Below are 27,348 nucleotides of genomic sequence, written 5' to 3'. Positions count from 1 at the left end.
AAAAAAATAGAAAAATTAGCCGGGTAGTGCTACTCAGGAGGCTACTCAGCTACTCAGGAGGCTGAGGCAGGAGGATCAGTTGAGCCCAGGAATTTGAGGTTGCTGTGAGCTATGATGACACCATTGCATTCTAGGGCGGGCAACAGAGCAAGACACTGACTCAAAAAAATATGCATAAAGATACTTTCACTTATGAAAAATCATAGTTAAAGAAATTATAAAGTAGGATGCAGACTCATTTTCTATTTCTTGAAGATGCAAAAAGGCAGAGAAAGACAGGCAGACAAAGCAAGAAAGAGTGAAAGGCAGAGCAAGAAGAGAAGAGACAAGATCCAAGAGCTAAAGAGAGTGACAGAAATAGAGGGAGGGACAGGTCAACAACGAGAGAGGGAGGAGAGGAAGGGAGGGGAAGGGAGATGAAGGAAGGAGAAGGGAAGAGAAGAGTAAGGGGGAGGGAGAATGGACAGGCAAAAGACAGAGAGGAAGAGAAAAGGAGAGGATGACTGAGAGATGGAGAGAGGGAAGAAGAGAGACAGACCCACAGAGACTACGAGCAGAAAAAGAGTGAGAGACAGGACAGAGAGAGATCAAGACAGAGAAAGGGAAAAGAGACAGCTTGAAAATAAGAGACAAAATCTGAAACAGCGAAGACAGAGAAACAGGAGGAGAGGTAGAGCAGAAGCAAAGAGTGAAAGACAGTCAAAGAGACAGAGACAGGCAGCTTTATTTCTAGCGATCAACTGCCTTTCCAACATTTGGATTCCATGAGACGACCACGTCCTTCTGATAAATCTTTTTGAATACACATCTATTAGATGATGTCAAGTTTGGAACCCAGACTCTGAGATAAAACTTGAACATCGTAGGAAAGTCTATATTAGGTTTCTTTCCTTTCTCTCTTTCTTTTCCTTCTGATTTAAAATCTCTTAAATTTAGTTGTTGGTACAAGACATAGTCTGGAATAGCTTGTAAGTTTTTATCAAAAATGTTTATAGGTATATTTACTTGGTACACTGAATAGTTAGCTCTCTAACTTACTAGCTATGTAGTCTTTTAATTTCTTCATCTGAACGAAGATTATTCTACCTCTGGAGATTGCTATACAAAAGTTGCAAATAATACGTGGAAAGAGGACGTCGGTGTCTGGAGAGTAGGAGATACTCGGTAACAGCTATTATCATCATCACCGTGGCAGTCTTGGGAGTGCCTGGCTCGAATGTCCTTGTTCCAGTGTCAGGAGTGCAGTTCGGCAGCAGCGCCAGCTGCAACATCTTTAGAATCTGCTTCGCTTTCCAGCTGAGGGAGGCCACGGTCTTCTCAGGCAGCGCCAAGCCAACATCTGGGCACAGCAGCCCAACATGAGACTTTGCAATGGACAATCTTTGCTCCAGAACTCCTCACGGGGAGAGCCTGTCAGATTGGCATTCAATACTGAGGCCATCCCTGACCAATCCTGCTTCGTCCCTGCTTTCCTTTCTCAGGTCCTACTCCCTCCAATAAGCCACCTGAACTCTTAATTCTGTCTCAATTATCCGCTTCCCAGTGGTTCCAATTGACACAACTGCCAACTGTCAGTTCAATTTTAAAAACATCAGCCTGTGTACAGCTGTAAGTATATAGCTTCCTTATATTTTTCCTACGTTTGTTAATAAATTACATATTCCTATATCTTCCCAATCAGTACATTTTTATAGTCTTTTCAAGAATTATTAGTTAATAAAAGAGCAGAGCTTACCAGTGCAGATGCCAGGGGCTGGGGCAGCAGGAGGTCCATGACTGGTCTACCTGCATTGCTTTCAACACAGACCTATGGTAGGATGATGAAACCTTGATTTTTAGATGAGAGTTTAACTTTGTTTGGAAATTTGTATCTCTATGTTCAGAATCTTTTTCAGGCTGAAACAAATTCATAATCATGAAATACATTTCAAGTGCTATAAAAACATTTCCAGTACTTCTCAGATATCCTATCATTCTTCCAACTTGAAAAAAAAGATTTAAACTTAAATCATTTTCCAGAAAAAAATAACATCTACATATTTCAGTAAAAAACCTGTTGAAAGACAAAATAGTTTGAAATAGATTAGGGTTGAGCATCCCTAATCTAAAATACAAAATCCATAATGCTCCAATATCCAAAACTTTTTCAACACCAACATGATGCCACAAGTGGAAATTTCCACACCTGACCTAACGTGACAAATGCAGTCAAAACACAATCAAAACTTTATTTCACGCACGAAAGTATTAAAAATATTGTATAAAATTACCTTCAGACTATGTGTATAAGATACATACGAAACATAAATGAATTTCATATTTAGACTTGGGTCCCATCCCCAAGATAGGTTTTCCTGTCCTGGCAACGGTTCCCATGGAGGTTTCTGCTCATGGGTTTCTGGTTTGATAAGCTGTGATTCTCTACATCCTCCTGTCATTCTCTCCAGTGTTTGGAGCAACAGTTTGCTGAATGGCCTCCCTTCTTCGACAGATCTAAGAAGGGTTGGTGATTTTTCAGCTTGTTCAGCTTTTTATTTCTTGTTAGGACAGAATGGCAACTTCTGAGAATCTTACACACTGAATAGGAAACTGGTAGTCCTGCAACTGACTTTTAAAAATTCTTTATAATACTGGACCTCCAAGCAGCATTCAATTCGCCATTGTTGACCACTCCCTGCCTTTTGTGGGTGAAATGCTTTCTTCTCTTAGTTTCTATGATACCATATTTCGTTTATTTTCCTCCCTTTGTCTAGCCACTCTTTCTATTCTACATGCCTGTGGAGTTTTCCAAGGATTGATCCTGGACCCCCTTCTCTTCTTCACTCTATAGGTACTCCATCCCCGATGATTTCATCCATTTCCATGGCCTTCTCAACATTTCCATCTTCATGTATACTCAAATCTCCTGTCTTTCCCATCACATTAAATAGCATCTTTATCCATCACCAAAGCTGTGCAAGGCAGAAATGTAGAAGTCTTTCTTAACACTTCTCACTCACTGACCCTCTATATCCAATCTATTAACTCTACAAGCAAAATCGAACCCATTCATCTCTCTCCATCTCTCCTTCAAAACACCCTAGTCAAAGCCACCACAATTTTTCACCAAAAATCGCAGTAACTTCTCACCAACAAGTCACCCTGTTGACACTCTTACCCTCTTTCAATCCACTCCCTTATTTATTACAATAAAAGTATGGTTTAGTGTAAAGACTACATGTTTTAGATCCAGAAAGACCTAACAATAGATCCTCAAAAAAAAAAATAGTGAAAATATAAACCTCAGTTTTCTCAGCTATAAAATAGGCAAAAACAAACAAACAAAAAAACCAACTACCTACCTGACTGGAATGATATAAAGCAAAGATATAATTAATGAAAAGTCATCTAAGAAGTAGCTCTTGCTACATTCAAAATTAAGTTAAAAGTTTTCCCCAAAGACCTCCAGATTCCAAGCCTAACATACTGATTTGCAAGCAATCTTTAGCATAAAACACTGCTCTAGCTCCATGGTAAATTTCTTATTTTTACCTTAAATTAAGGACTAATAGACATCCAATTATTCAAAGGGAAGGTGGGAAAAATGTAAAGTACAGTAGTTCCCCCTTACCCATGGTTTTGCTTTCCACAGTTTCAGTTATTTGCTGTCAACCACAGTCCAAAAATATTAAATGAAAAGTTCCAGAAATAAACAATTCATACGTTTTAAATTGCACCCTATGCTGAGTAGCATGATGAAATCTTGTGCCATCCCCTTCTGTCCAGCCCAAGATATGAATCATCCCTTTGTGCAGCACATCCATGCTGTATAAACTACCTACCCACTAGTTACTTAACAGCTATCTGAGTTAACAGATCAAAAAAACACAGCATATGTACATATATAGGGTTCGGTACTAACTGCAGTTTCAAGCATCCACTGGGGGTCTTGGAACAGATCCCCTGCGGATAATGGGGGAACCACAGTACATGTTAATTCTCTTTTGTTAAACTTATACAGAATATATATTCATGTATATGTAGCTTAGAGTTTACATAAAATTGAAGAATCTAATTATTAAACTCCAAAAATATTTTTAATTATTGACTTAAATAGCTGCAAAATAATTCCTATGAAAGTGTTGGGTAAAAGTATATCCTGGGCTGGGCATGGTGGCTCATGCCTGTAATCCCAGCACTTTGGGAGGTCAAGGAGGCAGGATCACTTGAAACCAGCCTGGGCAAGACAGTGAGACCCCTTCTCTACAAAAATAAAGAAAATTATTAATAGCTGGGCATGGTGGTGGGCACCTGTCATCCCAGCTATTTGAGAGGCTGAGGCACGAGGATCACATAAGACCAAAAGTTTGAGGTTTCAATGAGCTATGATGATGTCATTGCACTCTAGCCTGGGCAACAGAGTGACATCCAATCTCAAAAAAAAAAGTACACCCTTTACTAATGAAATTCATGCTTTGTGTAGTTATTCTGCTTTAATACTTGCTTTTTTCTTTGTTTTTGCAGGAGTTGAAGGGCAAGTTTTCTCAGCAAGTAAAACTTCACAAGCTGCATTATCTATAAACAAAAACATAGTTTAGTATTCTAATTATTTAACTTATCATTAACTGTAAGTCCAGAGGACAAAAGAATTCAAATTTGATAAAACAAAACAAAATTTTTAAAAACCCTAATTTTAGTGACTGTGCCTTTGTAATAGTTTAAGAAGAAAAACTTAATACATGTTGAATAATCTGACTTCCTGTAGATAAGAAAAAATATCCTTAAAAATATCTTTACCTCAAGAGCTTTAGGTTTCACGGAAGTAAATAAACTGTATATAAAATATCTTCCTTTCTGTTAGTAGAGAAAGTTATATGAGATTAAAATTCTTCATTCACTCTCCTACCATATCCTCTACTGTGTTTTCGAGTTCTCCTTTCCTACTGCAACTTTCCTATCAGCATTCGAAGCATGCTCAGGCCTCTCTCATCTTATTAGAACTTTCCCCGGACCTCCCTGCATCCCTCTTGCTACAGACCCCCTCTCTCCTCTTGTCCAAAGGCAAGTTTCTTCAAAGAGCTGTCCACTGATACTGACTTTACTTCCTCTCTTCCTATTTACTTCCAAACCCAAAGCAACAGTTTTCACTCCCCTCCAGCATCAGATGAGCCTTTCCTGTCTCCCTCACTGGACCTCAGCACGACAGCATGAACGTCTTCCCACTCCGGCCTCTTTACGGCTCCTCTTCACTCCTGATCCTCCCTTTTCCTCCTTCTCCAGACTCAATTCAAAGCAACAAATATTTATTGAGTGTCTGCTCTATGCCAATTTTGCCTATCATGTAATACCACATTTCCAACTTTTCTTTATTCTTAACACCACTATCTTGATTTAAGGCATGAAAAGGTTTTCCCGGTATTCTAACAGCTTTTCCATTCACCTCCCTCAGCAGCCCACTGTCCTCCTTGTATACCTAAAACGTAAATCCAATAGCATTAGCTTAAAACTCTCCAAAGGCTTTCCACTGCCCTCAAGTTAAAACTCAATTTCCTTAATTTAACATAAGAAGTTCTTCTTTTTATGATCTGTGTATTGCTTACATATTCCTTAGTCTCATTCCAAAGGCTAGTAGAGTGGCCAAATATAGGATGCCTAGTTAAATTTGAATTTCAGATAAACACAACAATTTTTTAGTCTATCACATGTAATTGTATAAGCATGTACAATATTTGGAACATGTTTATATCAAAAAATTATGTGCTATTTATCTGAATTCAAATTTAACTGGGCATTTTGTATCTTTAATTGCTAAATCTGGCAACCCTAGTGGCTATTTGCTCCTGCCATCTGCATCTCCTCAGGTAAAAAGAAGGCAGTTGGGTGTGAGATTTCGGTAGGAGAGAAAACTGGTACCAAGACTTAGAAACAGATGTTAGATTGAGAAGTGACCAAAAAAGAGGTGCTAAGGATGATCCTCAGGTTTCCAGTCTGCTAAACGACATTTGCTCACTAAAAGATAAAGGGTCCTGGGGTAGAAGCAGGTCGGGTCTTGGCTGTGACAATTCTCAGCCCTCCATCCTCACTCTGTTTAATCTTCATAATTTCTGCCATACCCGGGATCGCTCCCTCCTTGAAACACACTCCTCTGACTTACGAGGCACCACGTTCTCCTGGTTTTCCTACCACTGAACTGAGTCTCAGCTTCCTTTGCTGGATACTGCTCCCTTTCCCCACTTCCAATGCTGGAGCATGCTATTTCCATTCCTTTTATATGTCTTGTTTCTGTTTATTTTTACTCCTTATGTAATTTCATCTAATTTGGTAACTTCAAAATATCTGCATGCTGACTCCACATATGTACCTACAGCCCCGGCCTCTGCTCTGAACTCCAGACTCCCATGTCACAAACCACCTTCATGACATCTCTACGTGAAGGTTAACAGCCTCTCAGTTTTTAAATATTTTATTGACGTATACCATATATACAGTAACGGTCACAAATCTTATGTGGACATGTATTCATTCACATAACCACCACCTAGATCAAGGTATAAACCATTTCCAGCACCCCAGAATTTTCCCATGTGTTCTTTCTCAGTTGGCACCCCTTTTCCAAAGACTATCACTGTTCTCATGTCTACCACTCACAAGAGTCTTCCCTGTTCATGAACTTCACACATATGAAATCTCACAGTATGTCTGTGTCTGTGTTCTTTTACATAACATTGTGTGTATGGGTTCAGAGATCAAATTTAATATGCCCAAACAAAATTCGCTTAATCATTCTCCCAACTTGCTCTGCCCTATAGTACTATCTCAATAAATGATAAAACCATTTACCTTGTGGCTCAAGCCAAAAATTTAATACTCGTTCTTGACTTCCATTTTTCTGTCTTATCTAATATCTAGCCTAATCAGAAAATCCTGGCACATCTTCCAAATCAGGCCACTGCTACCACCTTGGTCTAAGACACCATTATCTGATAACTGCGATAGTTTAACAAGGTCTCCTTGCTTCCATTTTTGCCACCATAGCCCATTCTCCACATGGCAGGCAAAGTAAGAACTCTAAAATATATATCTGAGTCTTCAGAACATAGAAAAATAACACCTCTTAGAACATTAGGACCACAGAAATATTGTACATAGAAACAGAGGACCCAAGGGCTCTTGGAAGCCCAGAGTTCCTCCAGCTTAAGAGTTTTCTTCCCTGGAGTGACGGTTTAAGCAGACAGAACAAGTGAAACCAGTGGTTCCCCAGACAGATTATTTTCCATCTCACTACACGTACAAATACCTTAAAGTGGTACTGTCCAATGTTGTAGCCACCAGCCTATGGGGCTATTTAAACTTAAGTTAATTAAAATGAAATAAAATAAAAAATAAAAAACGTACATATATATCCGACCATGTCATCCCTCTGCTTTAAGATGATCTAGGATGTACTTCTCAGCATATTTAGAATAAAAGCCCTAGTCCTTACCATGGCATACACGAGACTCGACTCCACACCACCCGACCAGCTCTCAGACAATTTCAACCACTCATCTTCTCACTCGCTCTGCTCCAGCCACACACGCTGAGCACATTCCCATCTCATGGCCTTTTTATTTGCTTTTTCCTTTGCCTGGCATGCTCTGTCTCCAGATTTTCACATGGCCACTCTCTGACTTTATTCAGACTCTACATAAATGTCACCTCCTCAGAAAGTTGATAACCCTGTCTAAAACAGCATGCCTATCACACCCGCTCTGTTTACCCTGCTTTATTTTCCTTCATTACTGTTATTTCCACCTGATATATATTATGCTATATATTTATTATCTGTTTATTGTCTTCCTTCCTCTACCATAACATAAGCTCTGTTAGAGCAAGGGCTTTGTCATGTTTCTCAGCAACTAAAACAGTTTGCGTCACACTGTAGGTGCTTAATAAATATTTGATGTATGACCTGAATTAACGAATGGCAAATTGAGGTGCTCTAAAAATCCAAGAGGAGATATCCAGAAGACAGCTGTATGTAAGGGTTTTAACCTCCACATAGCAAGACTATGCATCACAAAAAATAAAAAAATTAGCCAGGCATGGTGGCTCGTGCCTACAGTCCCAGCTACACGGGAGGCTGAGATGGGAGGATCACTTGAGCGCAGGAGGTCAAGGTTACAGTGAGTCATGATCAGGCCACTGCACCCTAGCCTGGGTGACAGCGAGACCCTGTCTTTAAAATAAAATTAAAAAAAGAAAAAATATGTAAAAAAAAACAAAACACAGAAACCTGTAGAGCAAGATGTGATACTTAATTTTAAATGTTAATTCAATTAACACATGAAAGAATAAAAAAGCACACATAATTGCAGAATCACTATTCTGTCTCACCACTAAGCTTTACAGACAATATTTTCGACAGCTAAAGCACAACTCCTAACCGGGCAAGACCAGGACAGATCCCCGTTGTGTCCGGGGCCCTCAGCGCCTTCCTTTCTCCACCCCCCGTCTGTTGTTCACATGCTCCCGTAGTCTTCAGTTTCTAAAACAAATTCTCCTTCTAATGTTCACCCTCCAGGGTAGAAGATACTGCTCCTTCCAATGATCTATGCTTTTATAAGTTTGGTTTTTATCACGAGACTAATTTCGCTTAGAAATTATCTTAATCATTTTTATACCCATGGTTCCTAGCAAAATGCCTGGTATTTAGTAAATGCTCATTAAGACAACTTCTGAAAATGAAGATTATGCAAATAAATATACATTTTTCGCTCATATATACATTTACAACCATCAAGAGCAAAAGCAGCAATTCTTCAAGTTTACTCTCAAATAAATGCTATAAAACTTGTTGCAGGAAATAAAGAAAAAAGAAACCTGAGACACAGCAGAGGTTAATAGGGATGTAAATGTCTTGCTAAATTTACTCTAATAGTAAACTAAATAACAGCGGGTCACTGATGCAAGTCACTTTGCTGACCCCTTTATTCTTCAATTATCACACATAACCACAGGGCATCTGTTCCTCTCTCTGATGTATCTTCCTCTCTACAACTGAAACTTAAAGGACAGGAAAAGTGTTTCGCTTCCCACTGTATCCCTAACAATGCCTAGCACAGAGTACATGCTCACTAAATGTTTATTAAATGAATAAGTCATGCATGCTGTGGGGAAAGACCCACTTTCTAACTCCACATACCTTCATTTTTTAAATACAACCAAGCCAAAAAGTACTCAGTTTCCTGGACTACCAATTTTGTTAACACGTGCGGCACTGTAGCAAATATAAAGAAACAAAGAATCATGAAAATAATTAGTTTCACTACACATTACCTGATTCTGAATTTGAAGTACACTTTGGTTTTGGAGAAATACTTTGGTCTGCTAATGTCATCACTCTATAATAAGAACAAATTAGTGATATTTTCTTACTCTTTCAGTAACTTTTGAGAATTCTCAAATATTAAAGATATTTACATGCAATTATCCTGTAGAAAAAATACAATTTATTAGAAAAATGTTACCTTATCTATATGAACAAACAGTTTAATAAAAAGGCAATATTTTTATACACCTCCGTGTGAGACAGTATGTACAGAGCACAAGGCGAGGTGTTTAGAACCAGACAGACCTGGATCGAAACCCCAGTTCTGCCACTGACACTCAAGTGGCCTTGAGAAAGCTGTTTAACCTCTCTTGGGTCTTGGTTACTTCATCTATGCACAAGGGAGAGCAATCTGGTTTCCCAGGATTCTTGTGGTAAGGATTTCAAGGAAGATGAAAGATAATTTTTTTAAAAAAAATTAATTTTCTTTTTTCTTTTTGCAGTTCCACCAATTAGACCACCCCCAATTCTATCCAAACGCGGAGGAAAGGACTAGCTATTACAAGAGGAATAAATACCGAAGGATCAAACCTCAGCTTTTGACCACCAAAATGGGATTTCTGAGTCCCTAGCAAGACAATGGAGTTAAAAACCAACTGTGAGGGGGAGGGGGGCAAGGGCAACATACGTAACCTAAACATTTGTACCCCCATAATATGCTGAAATTAAAAAAAAAAAAATGTGAGAAGAGGATTTTCGAAACTCCTGTTCTGCTTAATTGAATAGCTGAACTAAGGAAGCAGAAAGTAATTTTAGTTGTTCCCATTTCCCTTTAAACTCACCCTGTCAAAACAATACTTTCTTGCCTCTGAATGAACTTTCAGGTAGATTTCTTTTTACTAATACTTTTTTGGTATTCTCTTTTTATACTTATTTTTAGGTAATGAAAACCCAGTGTAATATCACAACTTCAAACTCTTATTCAATTTATATTTTTTCATTTTCCCAGCTTGGGCTTGATTTAGATTTGTAACACACGGTGGAGAGAGCAACCACCATCGGTCTCTTCTCCATTTCTTGCTCTTCTCCCTTCCCTATCTGGCAGCTGCTCTTTGGGTTCCTCTGGTAGAGGGTCAGAGGAGAGGAGCTGAGAAAGGGACAGGAAAGGTCTTTCCTGACCTTGACTGATACCATTACACGGCATTGCTACCTTCTGGGTGTGACACACGACCAAATGCCATCTCTCTCAAACTCGGAGTATTGTGAGGGGTTCCTTGGAGATTTCCCTGTCACTGGGGCGCTCTCACTTGCTGCTACTCACAGTATCCTTAGCTTTTGCATTTGATGATAGAATGCCCAGCCTCTTTTGATTGAGCTTACTTTGCCCTTTGTAGGAAGTCACACTGGGCATGATCCCTTTCAAAGTGATATATAATTAGCCCTTTCTGTGGGACACACCCCAGACCTACAGGCAACCTCTGCCATGCCAAATTCTGAGAGTACGTCTACCTTCCTCTTCTTTCTGCCGTTCCAAAGCACCCAACAGACCCTCTTCCCTTTAGACTTTTCAGGTTTAAGTCAGAAACCAAATCCCGGGGGAACGTATGTTGAACCTTCCAAATGGTTCTCTTGGAGCTTCCTCTGTCATGTTGAGGTCAGAGAGAAGTCTCCCTCCCTCCTTGCATGTGATACCAACAACTCTTACCAAAGAAATAAGCATTCTTGGTCTTTTCGTCCTTTTCATGTATTCTTAGCCTTTTCTTAAATAGTCAGGAGATGGGTTAACAGGCCAATGCTGGCAGAATTGGGTTTTGATCTCACCTTTTACAAATCCTACACAGATGGTTCTACACAGAATAGGGAGTGGGGTACTTTCGTTTTTATCTATGAAGCCACTGCCCAAACCCGAATATGAAAACCACATTTTAACATTTTGCTATATTCTTCAAGTTCCTATTAACGCACAGAAGTTAAGACAAAAGCCCAGAGTTCTACCAGTAGCCACTGCTGTGGTTTGAATGTTTGTCCCCTCTAGAACCCGCGCAGAACTTAATTCTCGATGTGGCAGTCCTGAGACGCGGGGCCTTTAAGAGGTGACTGGGCATAAGGGCTCTGCCCTCACGAATGAATTAGTCCACACGTGGACTAACGGAGCAATGGATTGTTACAGGAGTGGCGTGAGTGGCTATATAGGAGGAGAAAGAGAGACCTGAGCTGGCGTGCTCAGCCCTTGCTATGTGACGCCTCCTACCACGAGACTCTGCAGAGGGCCCTCACCGGGAAGAAGGTCCTCCCCAGATGCAGCCCTTCAACCTTAGATTTTTCAGCTTCCATAAACATAAGAAATAAATTTTTCCTTATAAATTATCCAGTTTCAAGTATTCTGTTACAAGCAACAAAAAATGGACTAGGACAGCCATATAATAAAGAAAAACTCAGGATGTAAACAAAGACAGATTCCTCCACCACTCCTTCCAGTCCAAAGCATTATTAGAAGGAGAAGGGGGACAAAGGCTTAGGAAATAAGCAGTCAGACAGTGGAAACTGACTTCTCTCCCTCAAGCCCAAACTCTGGAGATGGAGGTAACAGGTAGGAAGATATTAGAAGAGGTGAAGAGAAAACCAAAAGTAGAGAGGGCATGTGCCAAACTCCCTGTTTTAAATTCTGGATGTCCACACAAGTGAAAACTCAACAATAAAATAAGAGCTTGGGATGTTAAGGCAGAGAAGGGGTCTCAGTTAGCCCTAGCGGTACTCCCTTCACTCGCGTGCGTTGTGATCAAGTCTCAAGGTTCCATACACCAAGGGAAATGCAGGAAGTGGTCAAATTTAGAGCCAAAATACCTGGTATAGAGGTGCTGTGGTCAGGTGACTCTATCACAAAGGTTGCCAAAAGGCAGCCCAGTCAAAGTCTAGATAGAGGACTTCAATGAGAATCAAAGAGTTTGGAGAAGAACAAAAGCTAAGGTGAGGGAAAATCAGCAACAGAGGACCTCAGGTCCTAAATAAGGCCTTAAGTTTAGCAGTCAATGACTTTATCAGTGGAGCCCAGATCAGGTATAGAACCCATCTAGGAAGTGGCAGCATAAATCAGTAAAAATTCAGACAGCTTATGGATCCCAGATACTCTCAGGCTGTAACCTCATCCTTCCCCCACTCTTGCTATAACGCAAGCCTACATAAGGTCTGCCCTATGCCTATACACCTCTAGGGTGACCATTTGCCCAACTGCAACATTTTGGAGAGTAAAAGGGTGCTCTGTTAAGAACAGAGCAGAACAACAGGCATTTACTGGGACTATCCCAGGCAAATCAAGAGGTATGATCACCTCCCCATATGCCATTCTCAGGAATGAGGAATGGGGAGAAAATCTGAGAGTCAGCATTCACCCAAAAGGGACTTTGAACTGGAAGTAACTGAATGACAATAAGTAAGTTAAATTCATCATTTCCCAGCTAAATAGGGGAGAAGGATGATGAGGGCCTATGAAAAGTTCAGACCAGTTATTTTTCTAAAAAAAGAAAGCTATATTTTCTTTGCACATACAGGCGGTAGGTTATATTTTTTAAAGAGAGGGCAGCATTTAGGGGAGACAGGAAACAGGATCAGATACACATAATCCAGTGTTCTATTATATTTGCTCCATTTTGATATACAGGCACACGTCTTACAGCAATGTAAATAAAACTCCCCTTCTCCATTAGCTACTACATCAAAGTTGTAGGGTTTTAACTTTGTGAATGTGCTACTTAATTAAAGAGAATGCCAAATGTCTAGTAGATAAATAGGTGCACAAATCTGGTATTGTTATTATCCAAATATTAATATCACTCTTTCCTTAAGTATATATATTACATTGCAAACTGTGGAAGGGATTTTTTTTAAAAAGTGAGTCTATTATCATTTCTGGGCTTTAGTCATTTACCTGCACAATTTTCACTGTCATTCACTGAAGAACAATTCACCCAAGAGTAACAGTTAATAGATTTTCTTTTCTTCAGAAATTTCTCACCATTTAAACATAAGCAACATTATTTATAAGGAGGCTATCACACTACTGCTATTCTCTTCTCACTCTATACACTTTCCCAAGGAGACCAACTATGCCTTCAGCCCAGGACCTTTCCCTGTTCTCCAAGCTGGGACACACAACTCCTTGCCGGACGTCTCCACTTCAAAGTGCTCTAGGCACCTCAGTGTCACCCCGACCCTCTCTTGCTTTCCACTTGTGTTCTCTTGTCTTGTGAATAAGTTACCATCCATCCAGCTTCCTAAGCCAGAGGGCTGGGGGCCAACTTGGATTCCATTTTCTTCCAATCAGTCATTAAAAACTATTAACTATCCATCCTGAACTGTTCTTGTATTTTTCCTGTCTGCTATCACTGCTGTTGAAGTTCAGGTCCTCATCATAACTCCCTTGGAATGTTACAGCAGTCACCCCTTCAACTGAAATATTCCTTCCAATTCATCTTTTTCTTTACCACAAGAGTGAGTGCTCTAAGACAGAAATCTAATCATGCACATGTCTGTGAAGAAGGACAAGAGGTAAGATTTTTGGGCAATGCAAAAGTTCCACAGAAATCTGCACTCAAAAGTATATTAAGGACGGGCACGGTGGCTCACCTCTATAATCCTAGCACTTTGGAAGGCTAAGGTGTGAGGATCGCTTGAGGCCAGGAGAGTGAGACCTGCTTGAGCAGAGCAAGGCCCCATCTCTACAAAAAAAAAAAAAAATAACCAAAAGGGGGGAACCAAAACCGGAAGCCCAACCAACCAAGAACCCGAAGCAACAAGAACAACCAAACCCAAGAAGTTGAAGTTAAAAGGAACCTATGAGGACGCCACTGCACTCCAGCCCAGGAGACAGAGAAAGACCCTATCTAAGAAACAAAAAACAAAAAACAAAGTCTATCAGTCCTTACCCCTACACTCCCATCAGCACAGAATACCTATACTTTAGACTCCCACCAAAGAAGACAACAATGGACTGTTTAGCATTTAATTCTGGCAAAAATCCTAGTCATAAGACAGTAAGAGTTGTACATGATTATTTGAAGAAAATGAAATCTATCCAATAGCTGTAGACTTTTTTCCTTGTATCTTAAGTAGCACAGAGCTAAATTTGGCTCAATTAAAGCATTTTACTCCTAACTCTTATGGCTTATTTTTGTTCTAATTCCCTTTCCTCCTGTCTATATCTTCTATTAAAAATTATATTTCCTTGGTTTCCTTGGTCTTAACTTTTTTTACAGCTTTATTGAGATATAATTCACATATACATATAATTCATCCATTTAAAGTTTACAATTCGATGGTTTTGGTACATCCAGAGCTGTGTAGCCATCATTACCACAACCACCTTTAGAGCACTTTCACCACCCCTAAAAGAAACCCTGTATCCATCAGCAGCTCATCTCCATTTCTTTCCAAGCCTCCCAGCTTAGGCAGTCACTAATCTGCTTTCTGTCTCTGCAGATATCTATGTGAGACTAGCTGTATTACAGACACCTCAAATGAATGGAATCATAAAGTATGTGGTATTTTGTGACTGGCTTCTTTCACTGATCACAATGTTTGCAGGGTTCATCCATTTTGTAGCCTATATCAATATTTTATCCCCTTTTATTAGTGAATAATATTCCATTGTATGCATATACCACTTTTTATTTATCCATTCATCAGTAGATGGGCATCTGGGCGGTTTCCACTTTGTTTTTGCTATTATGAATAAAGTTGTGAATATTTATGTAGCAGTTTTTGTGTATATTTTCATTTCTCCTGGGTGTGCATAGCTAGGAGTGGATTGCTGGTCATACGGTCTTGCAGTTCCTCAAAACATGTTTAATATTTTGAGGAGCTGCCAAACTGTTTTCCAGAGCAGACTGACTATTTAAAATTCCCACCAGTAAGGTATGAAGGTTTATGCACATTCGAGCTGACACTTGCTATTATCTGCCTTTGATTATAGCCGCCCTAGTGGGTGTGAAGTGGCAGGAAGTTCACTGTGGTCTTGATCCACATTCCATCTTTTATGGCTGTTTGTATGTCTTCTTCGGGGAAATGTCTTTTCAGATCCTTTGCCCGTTTTTAAATTGGGTTATTTGTCCTTTCACTGTTGAGTTGTAAGAGTTCTTTTTACCTTCAAGACACAAGTCCCTTTTCAGATATCCGGTTTGCAAATATTTTGTCCCATTCTGTGGGTTGTCTTTTCACTTTCTTGATGATGTCTCCTAACTTTGTTTTTAAACTCGTATGAATTTTCTAAAAATTCCTTCAAATCCTTTGAGGGTTAAGGTAATTTAAAAATTTTGTTATATGCTATAGTCCTACAGAAAACCTTTCAGAGATCCTTATCACATTTAGGATAAAATAAAACGCCAAGCCCTCATGATACAGGCTATGACCACCTCCCTGAACTTAGATTCTGTCTCTTTCACATGTACCCTACCAAGCAATCCGTATGCCCCAAACCAACTCTTCCTCCAGTAATTTACTTCTCCTCAGTCTTCCCCATCTTAATAAATGGCAACTCCATTCTTTTTTTTTTTTTAGGAACCTCAAAAGCAAGAGATATTGGCATATTTTTAAAAATCTATGTGATACAGAGTTGCCTGAAATAAATACTAATAGATATAGTGCTTTTAGAAACAATTATATCAGTAAAGCATAGCTATTAGCTCCCAAGGGCCAACAGAGGTCATTCTGTTCTCAAGCTTCACAGAGTTACGATAAGCAATCAGCGGTGGAAACTCCTAATCCAGGAAGGGATCCCACACACGGAGGGCAGGAACTTTCTGGTAATTCACAACGAACAGAGATTACTTCAGACTACCAAGAATATAAAAAATTAGATTAGAAAACTAATTGAATTTAGTAACATGATATAATCATTTTTGATCCACAAGTATTGATTATTTTCCCTATAATACTGCATTTCATATGGTATGAATTTAAAACAATGAAAATGAACCTTATAGTCTTCTTTCTTTAAGAGAGAAAGAGAAATAATTTTGGCAACTATGCAGGGACTAGAATAGAATGTCAATTTTACAGAATAGCAGGAAGCAAGGCTTAAGGAAACCATGGAAGGAAATAGCAAGATTAAAATTATTAAAATCAGTACAGTAAGGTGAATATCCAAATTGCAATGGTATTCATTAAGAGCCAATGTGAATTAATAAAATGTTGGACTGACAAGCTTCTACAAAATGATGCTTAGATATACTAATTTACCTTAAATAACTTACATAAGATCAAAAATACATCAGAAGAGTTTTGTGAAATGTTATTTTACAGATCTATTAAGCCAAAACTGTGGAGTCAAATTTAAAAAAAAAAACTGTAGAGTCAGCCTTGAATACTTTCTCTCACGTCCCACCATTCAGTTCAGCAACAGATACTGCTGGTTCTATTTTCACAATATATCCAAAATCTGATCACATCTCACCACCCCTACTCTTACCCTTCTGGTCCATACTCCAATATTTCTTGCCTAGATTAGGGCAATAGTCTCCTAACTATAATCACCCTAATTCCTTGCCTCCCCATAGCCTATTCTCATCACAGCAGCCAGGATGATTCCTCCAAAACATAAGCCGTATCGCTCTTCAAAGGCCATCCAGCTCACCTACCTTGGCCTACGATGCTTTATGTGGCCTGGCCTCCTGCTGCTTCTCTCACTTCATCTCCTACCTCTCTCCACTCCAGAAGCTCCAGGACTTCTGGCCTCAGGGTGTTGCTCTGGCTGTTCCTTCTACCTGGAACAGTCTTTCCCCAGTCAGTCACACAGCTTGCTCTGTGCATTTCTTGAGAAAGTCTCTGCTCAAATGCTATGTTTTTTTTTTTGAGACAGAGTCTCACTTTGTTGCCCGGGCTAGAGTGCCGTGGCATCAGCCTAGCTCACAGCAACCTCAAACTCCTGGGCTCAAGCAATCCTTCTGCCTCAGCCTCCCGAGTAGCTGGGACTACAGGCATGCACCACCATGCCCGGCTAATTTTTTCTATATATTTTTAGTTGTCCGATTAATTTCTTTCTAATTTTAGTAGAGATGGGGTCTCACTCTTGCTCAGGGTGGTTTCGAACTCGTGAGCTCAAACAATCCGTCCGCCTAGGCCTCCCAGAGAGCTAGGATTACAGGCGTGAGCCACCACGCCCGGCCAAATGCTAGGTTTTAATGATGACTTCCCTAACCACATTACTTAAAATAGCAAATCTCCACCTCAATATTCCCCAGCTCCCAGCTTGCTTTATTTTTCTCCATAGCATTCATTAACATATAATACAGTATAAGTTTTCTTGTTTATTTGTTCATTGTCCATTTCTTCCAACTAGAATGTGGACTTCGTGAGGGCAGAGATTGTTTTTAATCAACTTTGTTCACTACTGTATCTCTAGCAATTAGAATAGTTCCGACATGTAGTGAGTCCTCAACAAATAGTCAGTGAATGAACACCTGAGTTTGTGGACTGACAATCATACTTGCTATACAACTATTACAATACAGGATTCTCAAAAGCACAATAACTTTAAATTTTTTAGTTCTTACATTTTATTATGGCATTTCTGATAATCTTCTGAAGAGGCACCTAGGAAAGGAAATTTTAAAAATCTGTTAGAAATATAATCCAAAGACAAACCAGAGGCTAAAATTACTCAAGGTAAAAATAAATATTTCCTCCAAGACACATGATGACTATGCAGTTTATTTTTATAATTTTATCTTTTTATATCTGTCACTTAAATTAGATAAAAGTATTTTCTCAATATCAAAGTAAAACAAATATGTTGCAAAATATTATGAGATACAGGAATCAGTCACCTTGTATTTGAATAGTTCTTTATAATTTTTTTTTTTTAGTTCTTTATAATTTTTGAGCTCTTTTTACATCTATTATCTTACTTATTTCTTACAACAATCCTGTCAGGCAAATATACCAATTTATTATCCCCATTTTATTTTATTTTAGAGACAGCTTCTCACTTTGTTGCCCAGGCTAGAGTACAGTGGCATCATCCTAGCTCACAGCAACCTCAAACTCCCAGGCTCAAGTCATCCTCCTGCCTCAGCCTCCCAAGTAGCTGGGAGCACAGGCACCTAACGCACGTGGCTGACTTTTTTTATATTTTGTAGAGATGGGTTCTCACTATGTTACCCAGTCTTGTCTCAAACTCCTGGCCTCAAGTGATCCTCCTGGCTCAGCTTCCCAAAGTGCTGGGAATACATACAGGTGTGAGCCACCGTGCCTGGCCCCCATTTTACATATAAGAAAAAAAAGATAACTGGTCAAGTTACAAAACCAGTAGCTGAATATCTGGGACTTTAAACTTAGGTCTCATGGTTCTTAGTCCAATACCAAATATATAGACATGCATACCAGTAGATTGATTAGTCAAGAGCATGTCTCCTCTCAACGTTTTACTGCCTCAGGTGCACGAGGCGGTAGTAAACTAGCCGCTGCAGCACATGGCTTACACTAGATCAAAACTTTAAAATCTCAACAGTTAAGGGGAGGTAAAGTGCATGGTGTTTCTCAAGGCTTTCTTGAAAGGGAAGCTCTCAAAACATAAATGACTACAGTGGACACATCACAGAGCAACTACTCTCTATTTTTGCTAGTAACGGTCCCGATTTTTCTTCTGATCATTCAGGCATAGCCTATAATTCAATGCAGTAAGAGCCCTGCGTCTCCCTGGTCAAAGTGACTGGTTCAGGGACAGGCGTATGAACTAGTTTAAGCCAATGTGTGAGGTCCAGGACTTCTGTTCAAGTGAGTAGATAAGCCTGGAGCTAGAAAGAGTTGCTACATAAAAGGACTTGGCTGAGAGTGAACTTACGCGGCGGGACCCTGAGCTGAGAGACAAAGGGAAACGGGTTCTACTGATATCATTGGAAACTCTGGACCGAGGGGCATATGCATCTGATTTACTGCTGAATTTTTCAGGTACATATGGTAATAAATTCCCTTTTTAACCTAACATCGAGTTAGGTTTTTTGACAGTTGAAGTGGACAAAGAGCCTAACCCAAACACTTGCTAAAGAACTAGGCTGCTTCTCTGAGCACTTTGTATCAGCAAGGAGCTACCAAACTAAACGTAACGCAGAAGACAAGGCCTTTAAACATTGTTAGAAATACTCCCATCCAGACTGTTACTGACTTCTCCATAAAGGACACCTAACCCAATGTCCAGTTTGCTGACTGATATTCCCCTTGCTTAGTGGCAGGCTCTACTAGGTGGGCTAACAACATCTACTCCTACTCCCCTTCTCCATTTTTGCATTTTCTCTTGCCTTCTATCACTACAGAGGATAAAAAGCAAAATATTTGGTTTCTCAGTCTCCCTGGTAGCCGGTGGATATATGATCCAATTCTGGTCAATAGACCTAAACAGAATTCTTCTAGGGAATTTCTGAGAACATTTTGCTCTTCCAATAAAAGGAGACATGTATTGCTACTACTGCCCTTTCTCATCTTTCTGCCAGGAACATGGCTGTGATGCCTAGAGGTTTAGTGACCATCCTGTAACTATGCGGTAATGAGCCCACACGCTTGGTTGTTAAGTGTTGACACAAGAGCCTATGGTCTGGATGATATTAGCGAGCTGCTACATTAGGTCTGGACTGGTATGGGAGAAAAGTAAACTCAATATAAACAAAAATTTTTTGCATGACAAAAAATACCACAAACAAAAAGACAACTGACAGACTGGGAGAAAATATTCATAATATATACAACAGACAAAAGACTAATATTCTTAAAATATATTGAGCTCTTGGCTGGGCGGGGTGGCTCACACCTGTAATCCTACCACTTGGGGAGGACAAGGCGAGGGATTACTTGAGCCCAGGAGTTTGAGACCAGCCCAGCAACAGCAAGAACCCATTTCTACAAAAAATAAAAATATAAAATTAGCCAAGCATGGTGGCACATGCCTGTAGTCCCAGCTACTCAGGAGGCTGAGTCAGGAGGATCACTTGAGCCCAGGAGTTAGAGGCTGCAGTGAGCTGTGATGATGCCACTGCACTCTAGCCCAGGCAACTGAGTGAGACCCTGCATCTAAAAAAAAAAAAAAAAAAATACATATATATATATAAAATATATATATGACATTGAGGGTAAAGGATGGAAAACCAAATAGAAAAATGGGAGAAAGACCTGAAAGAAAAATTCACTCACACAGAAAGAGAATAAAAATGGCTCTCAAATATACGAAAAATGTTTAAACTCACATATAATTAGGGAAATACAAATCAAGATAATACAGAGATATCATTTCTCACCTATTAGGGCAGCAAAAATTTAAAAACATGACAACACAATCTGTTGGTGAAGATATAGGGAGACATGCTAATTGTTTTAATCCTTTTGGAAGAAAATTTGTCAATATCCAACAAAACTACATATCCACTTACCTTTTGACCCAGCCATCCTAACTCTGAAAATATATTCACTGCAGTATTATTTGTAGTGGCAAAATATTGAGAAAAAACCTAAATACCCAATTCACAGGGGAGTGGTTGGATAAACAGGTACATCCACACAGTGGAGAACTATGCAGCTATAAAAATATGAGGAAGATCTCTATAAACCCACGCAGAGTGATTTCTAGTGCATACTGCTAAGTGGAAAAAGCAAAGTGAAAAAGAATAGGTACATGGTGCGGTATCCTTCATGTAACAAAGAGGAGGATACAGGTGTCTGCTCATTTATATAAGAGAAACACAAAAAAAATAAACCAGAAACTAAAGAGACTGGTCACCTATAGAGAATGGGTGGCAAAGGGGTAGAAAGGAGAATGGTAGCAGGAAGAGAAGGAGAAATTGGTAATTTCTAAGGATACCTTTTTATATAGCTATGACTCTTAGAACAACAGTAATGTTTCATATACCTTCACTGAATAAATAAACAACATCAAACAGGATGGGTGAACCCAAAATTGAATCCAACAGTAACAAATGGATCTAACTCCACATATTACAAGTAAATAACACTTCTCATACACCAAAGAGTGGGAGAAAAGAGAGCTAACTCATGTAATTTTGGGAAATTATTATTTTGACTGGATACTATAATGCTAAAGATAGAAAGAACTATACATAAATACTGTAATCTATTTAATAAACGTGTTTCTCACAGGGGCCTGGGTTAACACCTCCAAAACTACTTTGTATATCTAATAGAATTAAATAGATAAGTAAATAAATAAAGCAAGTATTGGATTTTAGCCCATAGAATAAAATAAATATCCATGAGTCCACACTGATATAAGTAATCAAATAAACAAATGGCAGAAAAGAGATAATTGTTCTTTCACAGAATTCCAATGAATAAACGTAGCATGCAGGAGTGGAATGTAAACTCTTCATTAGACAAGTACCACAGTGATAAGGCTTTCAGCCAACTGGTCCCTCTGACAGCTGCTAAACTTGGTGAACTACAGTTTTAGGAGAAACCGAATTTGCAGTCTCAAACCACCTTTGTCTAGATTACTTATTAATTACAAAGAGAAAACAGTGACTTTACATTGGAGAAACCCAGCAGATGCTACCCTAACCAAGTGATGACATTTATCATCACCAGGAACACAAAATGATGACATAAGAAAGCCCATGACATGATCTGACGCACTGAGAAGGGGACGACATCACCTGTGCAGTGTTCGTACTAAAACTGCGTCACCTGATTACAACCGTGAGAAACCATCAAGACAAATTCAAACTGAGGGACATTCAACAAAGTAACTGATCAGGGCTCTTCAAAAGTAACAAGATTACGAAAGCTCAGAACAGTTACGGACTGTGGGCGACTAAGGAAAAATAATAATTAACGCAATGGGGGATCCAGGATAGGATACTGAAACAGAAGAAAAGACGTTAAAGGAAAAACTGGCAAAATTTGAATAAGGTCTGCAGTTTAGTTACTATTTTACACCAATGTTAATTTCTTGGTTCTGATCACTGTACTAAGGTTTATATAAGGTAACATTAGGGAAAGCTGGGTGAGAGCTATGTGGGAAACCCTCTGTACTATTTTTGCAACTTTTACCCAATTCTAAAATTAGTTCAGAATAAAAAGTTATAAAAAAGTAAACCCAGCCAGGTGCAGTGGGACCTGCCTGTAGTCCCACCACTTGGGAGGCTGAGGCTGGAGGATCACTTGAGCCCAGGAGTTTGTGTCCAGCCTGGGCAACATGGCCAGATCCTGTCTCTAAAAAAATTTTTTTTTAATTTTAAAAAAAAGCAAACCCATATATACTTAAGCAACTACCAGATGTAGTTTGTAGTCAAAGACAATCCAACTGATAAACTTAGCTTAGAAATCATTCAAGAGACAAAATATTTTGTTTTTCCAACGCAGATGAGGGATGTTCCCTTGTGAAGTGAAACTCACTTAAAATTGCAGAGAGATCTGAAAACTGTGCTGCCTTCTCTATTGTCACTGCCTTACTGGTGTCCAGAAGAGTGGAATTCTTCCATTGCATGTGGTCTTTCAACTTGGGACACTCCCAATCTGAAAAAGCAGAGGGAAAATGGCATAAAACTCTGAACGACAGCCCGCAAGGGCCACCTTCCCCACCTCCTCAACTTAGGGCCCAGCCCACACCAACCTACGGTAACTGAAGAAAGTTTTGATGAGACAGAACAAAAAGGTAAGACTTGATGATATCAAGATAGTAAATAACCTACGGTCTAGTCTAGTTCTCTAAACCTGCCTTCCTTTGATTTTTGTTCCATAAAGATTATTGACCTAAGGGACAGGCAGCATATATGTGGGCTGATTCTCATATTTTATGTATATGTTTTACCTGTGTTCCATTAAAAATCATATGACTAAATAGCACACAGCTGGCCCTCCTCATCCACAGGTTCTACATCTGTGGATTCGACCAACCACAGAACAAAAATATTTGGAAGAAAAACTGCATCTGTACTAAACTGTACACAGACTTTTTCTTGTCATTATTCCCCAAATAACACAGCGTAACAACTACTTACACAGCATTTACATTGTGTTAGGCATTCTAAGTAACCTAGAGATGATCTAAGGAATACAGGAGGATGTGTGTTGGTTATATGCAAATCCTGTGCCATTCTGCATCAGGGACTTGAGCATTCGTGGATTTTGTCATCTGAGGGGGGTCCTGGAACCAGTCCCCCGAGATACAGAGATGACTGTACTTAAACTGCTATTACTTGACATCAGTTTTACGATTCCTATTGACTTCCCACTACGTAATAATGAGCTGTTCCCTCTCACATCCCCCATCCCCACTCTTCCCACCCCTCCCACTGTTCCCATACTGTTATAGCACATATTTCAGTTAGAGCAATATTCAATGTAGACATTATGATGATAAAATGCTACTAAAAATTTACTCTGGTGGTATGCTATGATCACCTTCTGTTTTTCCTGGAGTCAGGAAAAGCCTGTTTTTTTTCATTGGTTTAGTTTTCTGTGTATTTTTCATCTATTTAATCCCAAACTCTACCAAGTGTACAAATCCATTCTATTTATTCCATTCCCTGGTGCTCTGAAATTCCATAAAGCTGTGCCATGGTGTTTTCATCTATTGCAGTAGCGCACCGTGGTCCCTTTAACCTGGAAATTAATATTTCTTTCAGCTCCAAAAAATGTTCTTCAATTATTTCTTTGATAATTTTCCTCCCTCTGTTTTTTTCATTATCTTTTTCTGGAACTCCTATTATTTGATGTTAGATTTCATGTACTGTCTCTTTTATTCCTCCAAATTTCAATCTTTTTTATTTTCTCTTTTTTCTTTTTTTTTTTCTTATGATCCTTTTTTTTCTGGGAAAGCCCCTCAACTTTATCCCCTAGTCCTTCTATTGAGTTTTCCACTCTGCTACTGCTTTCAATTATTCTTAGAATATTCTCTATTTTATACCATCCTATTCTTATTTAATGGATACAACATATATTTTCTTATCTCAATGATGACTTTCTTTTCATTATTTCCATCTCCTAGTGTTGTTTCTATTTCTTCTTGGTTCTTCCTCATCTTCTTCTTTTTAATTTTATTAGAACACTTAACATGAGATCTACCCTCTTAACAAACTTTTAAGTGTACAATACAGTATTGTTAACTACAGGAATAGTGGTGTACAGCAGATCTCTAGAACTTATTCGTGTTCCATAACTGTAACTTAATACCCACTGAATAGCAACTCCTAATTTTCCCATCCCACCAGATCCTGTCAACTCCCATCCTGCTCTCTGCTTCTATGAGTCTATTTTAGATACCTCATATAAGTAGAATTACAGTGTGTGACCTTCTGTGCCTGGCTTATTTCATTTAGCGTAATGTCCTCAAAGTTCATTCATTTGTTGCAAATGGCAGAATTCCTTTTTCTTTAAGGCTGAATAATATTCCATTGTGCGTATATATCATATTTTCTTTATCTACTCATCTGTCAGTGGACATGTAGGTTGTTTCCATACACTGGCTGTTGTGAGTAATGCTGCAATGAATACGGGAGCACTAGCATCATTTCAAGATCCTGATTTTAATTATTTTGGATAAATACCCAGAAGAGGGATTGCTCAATCACTTGGTGATCTATTTTTAATTTTTGAAGAAAACTCCATTCTGTTTCCCATAGCTGCTGTACCATTTTACATTCCCACCAACAGTGTACAAGGGTTCCAATTTATCCAGACCCTTGCCAACATCTGTTATCTTTTCTTTTTGGTTTTTGAGAATAGATACCTTAACAGGTGTGAGGTGATATCTTATTGTCGTTCTGATTTGCACATTCCTGTTAATTAGTGATGTTGAACATTTTTAACATACTTGTTAACCATTTCTATGTCTTCTTTAGAGAAATGTCTATTTGAGTTCTTTGTCTACTTTTTAATCAAGTTTTTTTCTTTGATCTTGGCTATCAAGTTATAGGAGTTCTTTATGCATTTTAGATATTTATCCTTTTATCAGATATATGGTTTGCAATTATTCCTAAGTATTTTATTCTTTTGGATGATATTATAATTGGGATTATTTTCTTAATTTCCTTTTTGGATAGTTTGCTGTTAGTGTATAGAAACACAACTGATTTTTGTATGTGGACTTTATAATCTCCAATTTTACTGAATTCGTTTAATTAGTTCAAATAAATTGTCAGTGGAATCTTTAGGTTTATATATTAGACCATGTCATCTGCAAACAGATGATTTTACTTCTTTCCTTTTCAATTTGGATGCTTTTATATCTTTTTGTTGTTGCCTAAGTGCTCTGGCTAAAACTTCTAGTACTTGCTGAATAGAAGTGGTGAGAGTGGGCATCCTTGCCTTGTTCCTTTCTGATCTTGCAGGAATAGCTTTCAGCTTTTTACCACTGAATATGATGTTGAGGTAATTGCCTTCTGTTCCTAATTCTAAGAATTTTTATCATAAAAGATGCTGAATTTTGCCAAATCCTTTTGCTGCATCGATTGAAATGATTATGTGATTTTACCTTCATTCTGCTAATGTGGTGTATCATCTTAATGGACTTTTGTATGCTGAACCATACATACCTGCATCCCAGAGATATGCCATTTGGTCATAGTGTGTGATCCTTTCAATGTACTGCTGAATTCTAATTGCTAGTATTTTGCTGAGGACTTTTGTATCTATGTTTATCAGGAATATTGGCCTAAACTTGTCTTTTCTTGTGGTATTTGCCTGGCTTTGGTATGAGGGTAATGTTGCTCTCAAAGTGTGAGTTAGGAAGTGTTCTCTTCAATTTTTTAGAAGAGCTCAAGCAGCACTGGCATTAATAATTTTTCAAATGTTTGGTAGGATTCCCTAGTGAAACCACCTGGTCCTGAACTTTTCTTTGTTGGAAGGTTTCTGATTGCTGGTTCCACCTCCTTACTAGTTACAGTTATAGACTTTGTGTTTCTTCGCGATTCGGTCTTGGTAGGCTGTATGCTTTGAGGAATTTATCCATTTCTTCTAGGTTATCCAATTTGTCGTCATACAATTGTTCATAGTAGTCTGTTATGACTCATTTTATTTCTGTGGCATCAGTTACAATGTCTCCTCTTTTAATTTTATTAATTTATCTTTTTTCTTAGTCTAGCTAAAGCTTTATCAATTTTATCCTTTCAAAAAACCAACTCTTGGTTTCACTGACTTTTTCTGTTGTTTTTCTATTCTCTACTTCATTTATTTCTGCTCTGAACTTTATTATTTCCTTCCTTCTACTAACTTTGGGCTTAGTTTTTTCTTTTTCTAGTTCCTTGCGGTATAACATTAGCTTGTTTATTTGACATCTTTAACTTATTTATTACTATAAAAATCCCTCTTAGTACTACTTTTGCTATATTTCTTATGCTATAGTATGTTTTCTTGTTTGTCTCAAGATACTTTCTAATTTCCCTTGTAATTTCTTTGACTCATTGGTTTGTTTAAAAGTATATTGTTTAATTTCCACATATTTGTGAATTTTCAAGTATTCCCTCTGCTACTGATCTCCAGTTTCATTCCGTTATGGTCAGAAAAGATATTTGGTATGTCAATGTTCTTAAAATTGCTAAGACTTAGTTTGTGACTTAACAAGTGATCGATCCTGGAGAATGTTCTATGTGCACAGGAGAAACGTATATTCTGCTGCTGTTGGGTAGAATGTTCTGTACGCGTCTGTCAGGTCCATTTGGTCTACAGTGCAGTTGAAGTCTGCTGTTTCCTTACTGATTTCGTCTCAGTGTTCTGTCCATTGTTAAAAGTGGGGTATTGAAGTCTCCTACTATTACTGTATTGCTGCCTATTTCTACCTTAAGTTCCATCAATGTTTGATTTATATATTTAGGTGTTCTGATTTGGGGTGCATCTCTATTTATAATTGTTATATCTTCCTTGTAAATTGGCCTTTTTATCATTATACATTGTCCTTCTTTGTCGCTTATGACAGTTTTGGATTTAAAGTCTATCTTGCCTGATACAAATACAGCCAAGCCTGCCACCTTTTGGTTACCACATGTCTGGAATACCTTTTTTCATCTCTTCATTTTCATCTCTACATTAAATCTAATGTAAGTCTCTTATACACAGCATATAGTTGT

At 38.6% G+C, this 27,348-nt stretch overlaps 1 protein-coding gene across 1 annotated transcript in view; it reads right to left on the bottom strand.

Moving 5' to 3' along the window:
• MEIKIN (meiotic kinetochore factor) overlaps positions 1–27,348 on the bottom strand; it is a 67,358-nt gene that overhangs the window by 28,270 nt on the left and 11,740 nt on the right. Inside the window, exons 5-8 of the mRNA XM_012657619.1 lie at positions 22,679–22,828; positions 17,836–17,875; positions 9,298–9,362; positions 4,472–4,554 (exon numbers count right to left, since the gene is read on the bottom strand). Coding sequence (XP_012513073.1) covers positions 4,472–4,554; positions 9,298–9,362; positions 17,836–17,875; positions 22,679–22,828 — 338 coding nt within the window. The remainder of the gene's footprint in view (positions 1–4,471; positions 4,555–9,297; positions 9,363–17,835; positions 17,876–22,678; positions 22,829–27,348) is intronic.

Source organism: Propithecus coquereli, unplaced genomic scaffold (assembly GCF_000956105.1).
Source record: "Propithecus coquereli isolate 6110/MARCELLA unplaced genomic scaffold, Pcoq_1.0 Scaffold553, whole genome shotgun sequence".
Classification (NCBI taxonomy): domain Eukaryota; kingdom Metazoa; phylum Chordata; class Mammalia; order Primates; family Indriidae; genus Propithecus; species Propithecus coquereli.
The sequence above is the reverse complement of the archived record's forward strand: the minus strand, read 5'-3'. Positions and strand labels throughout refer to the sequence as shown.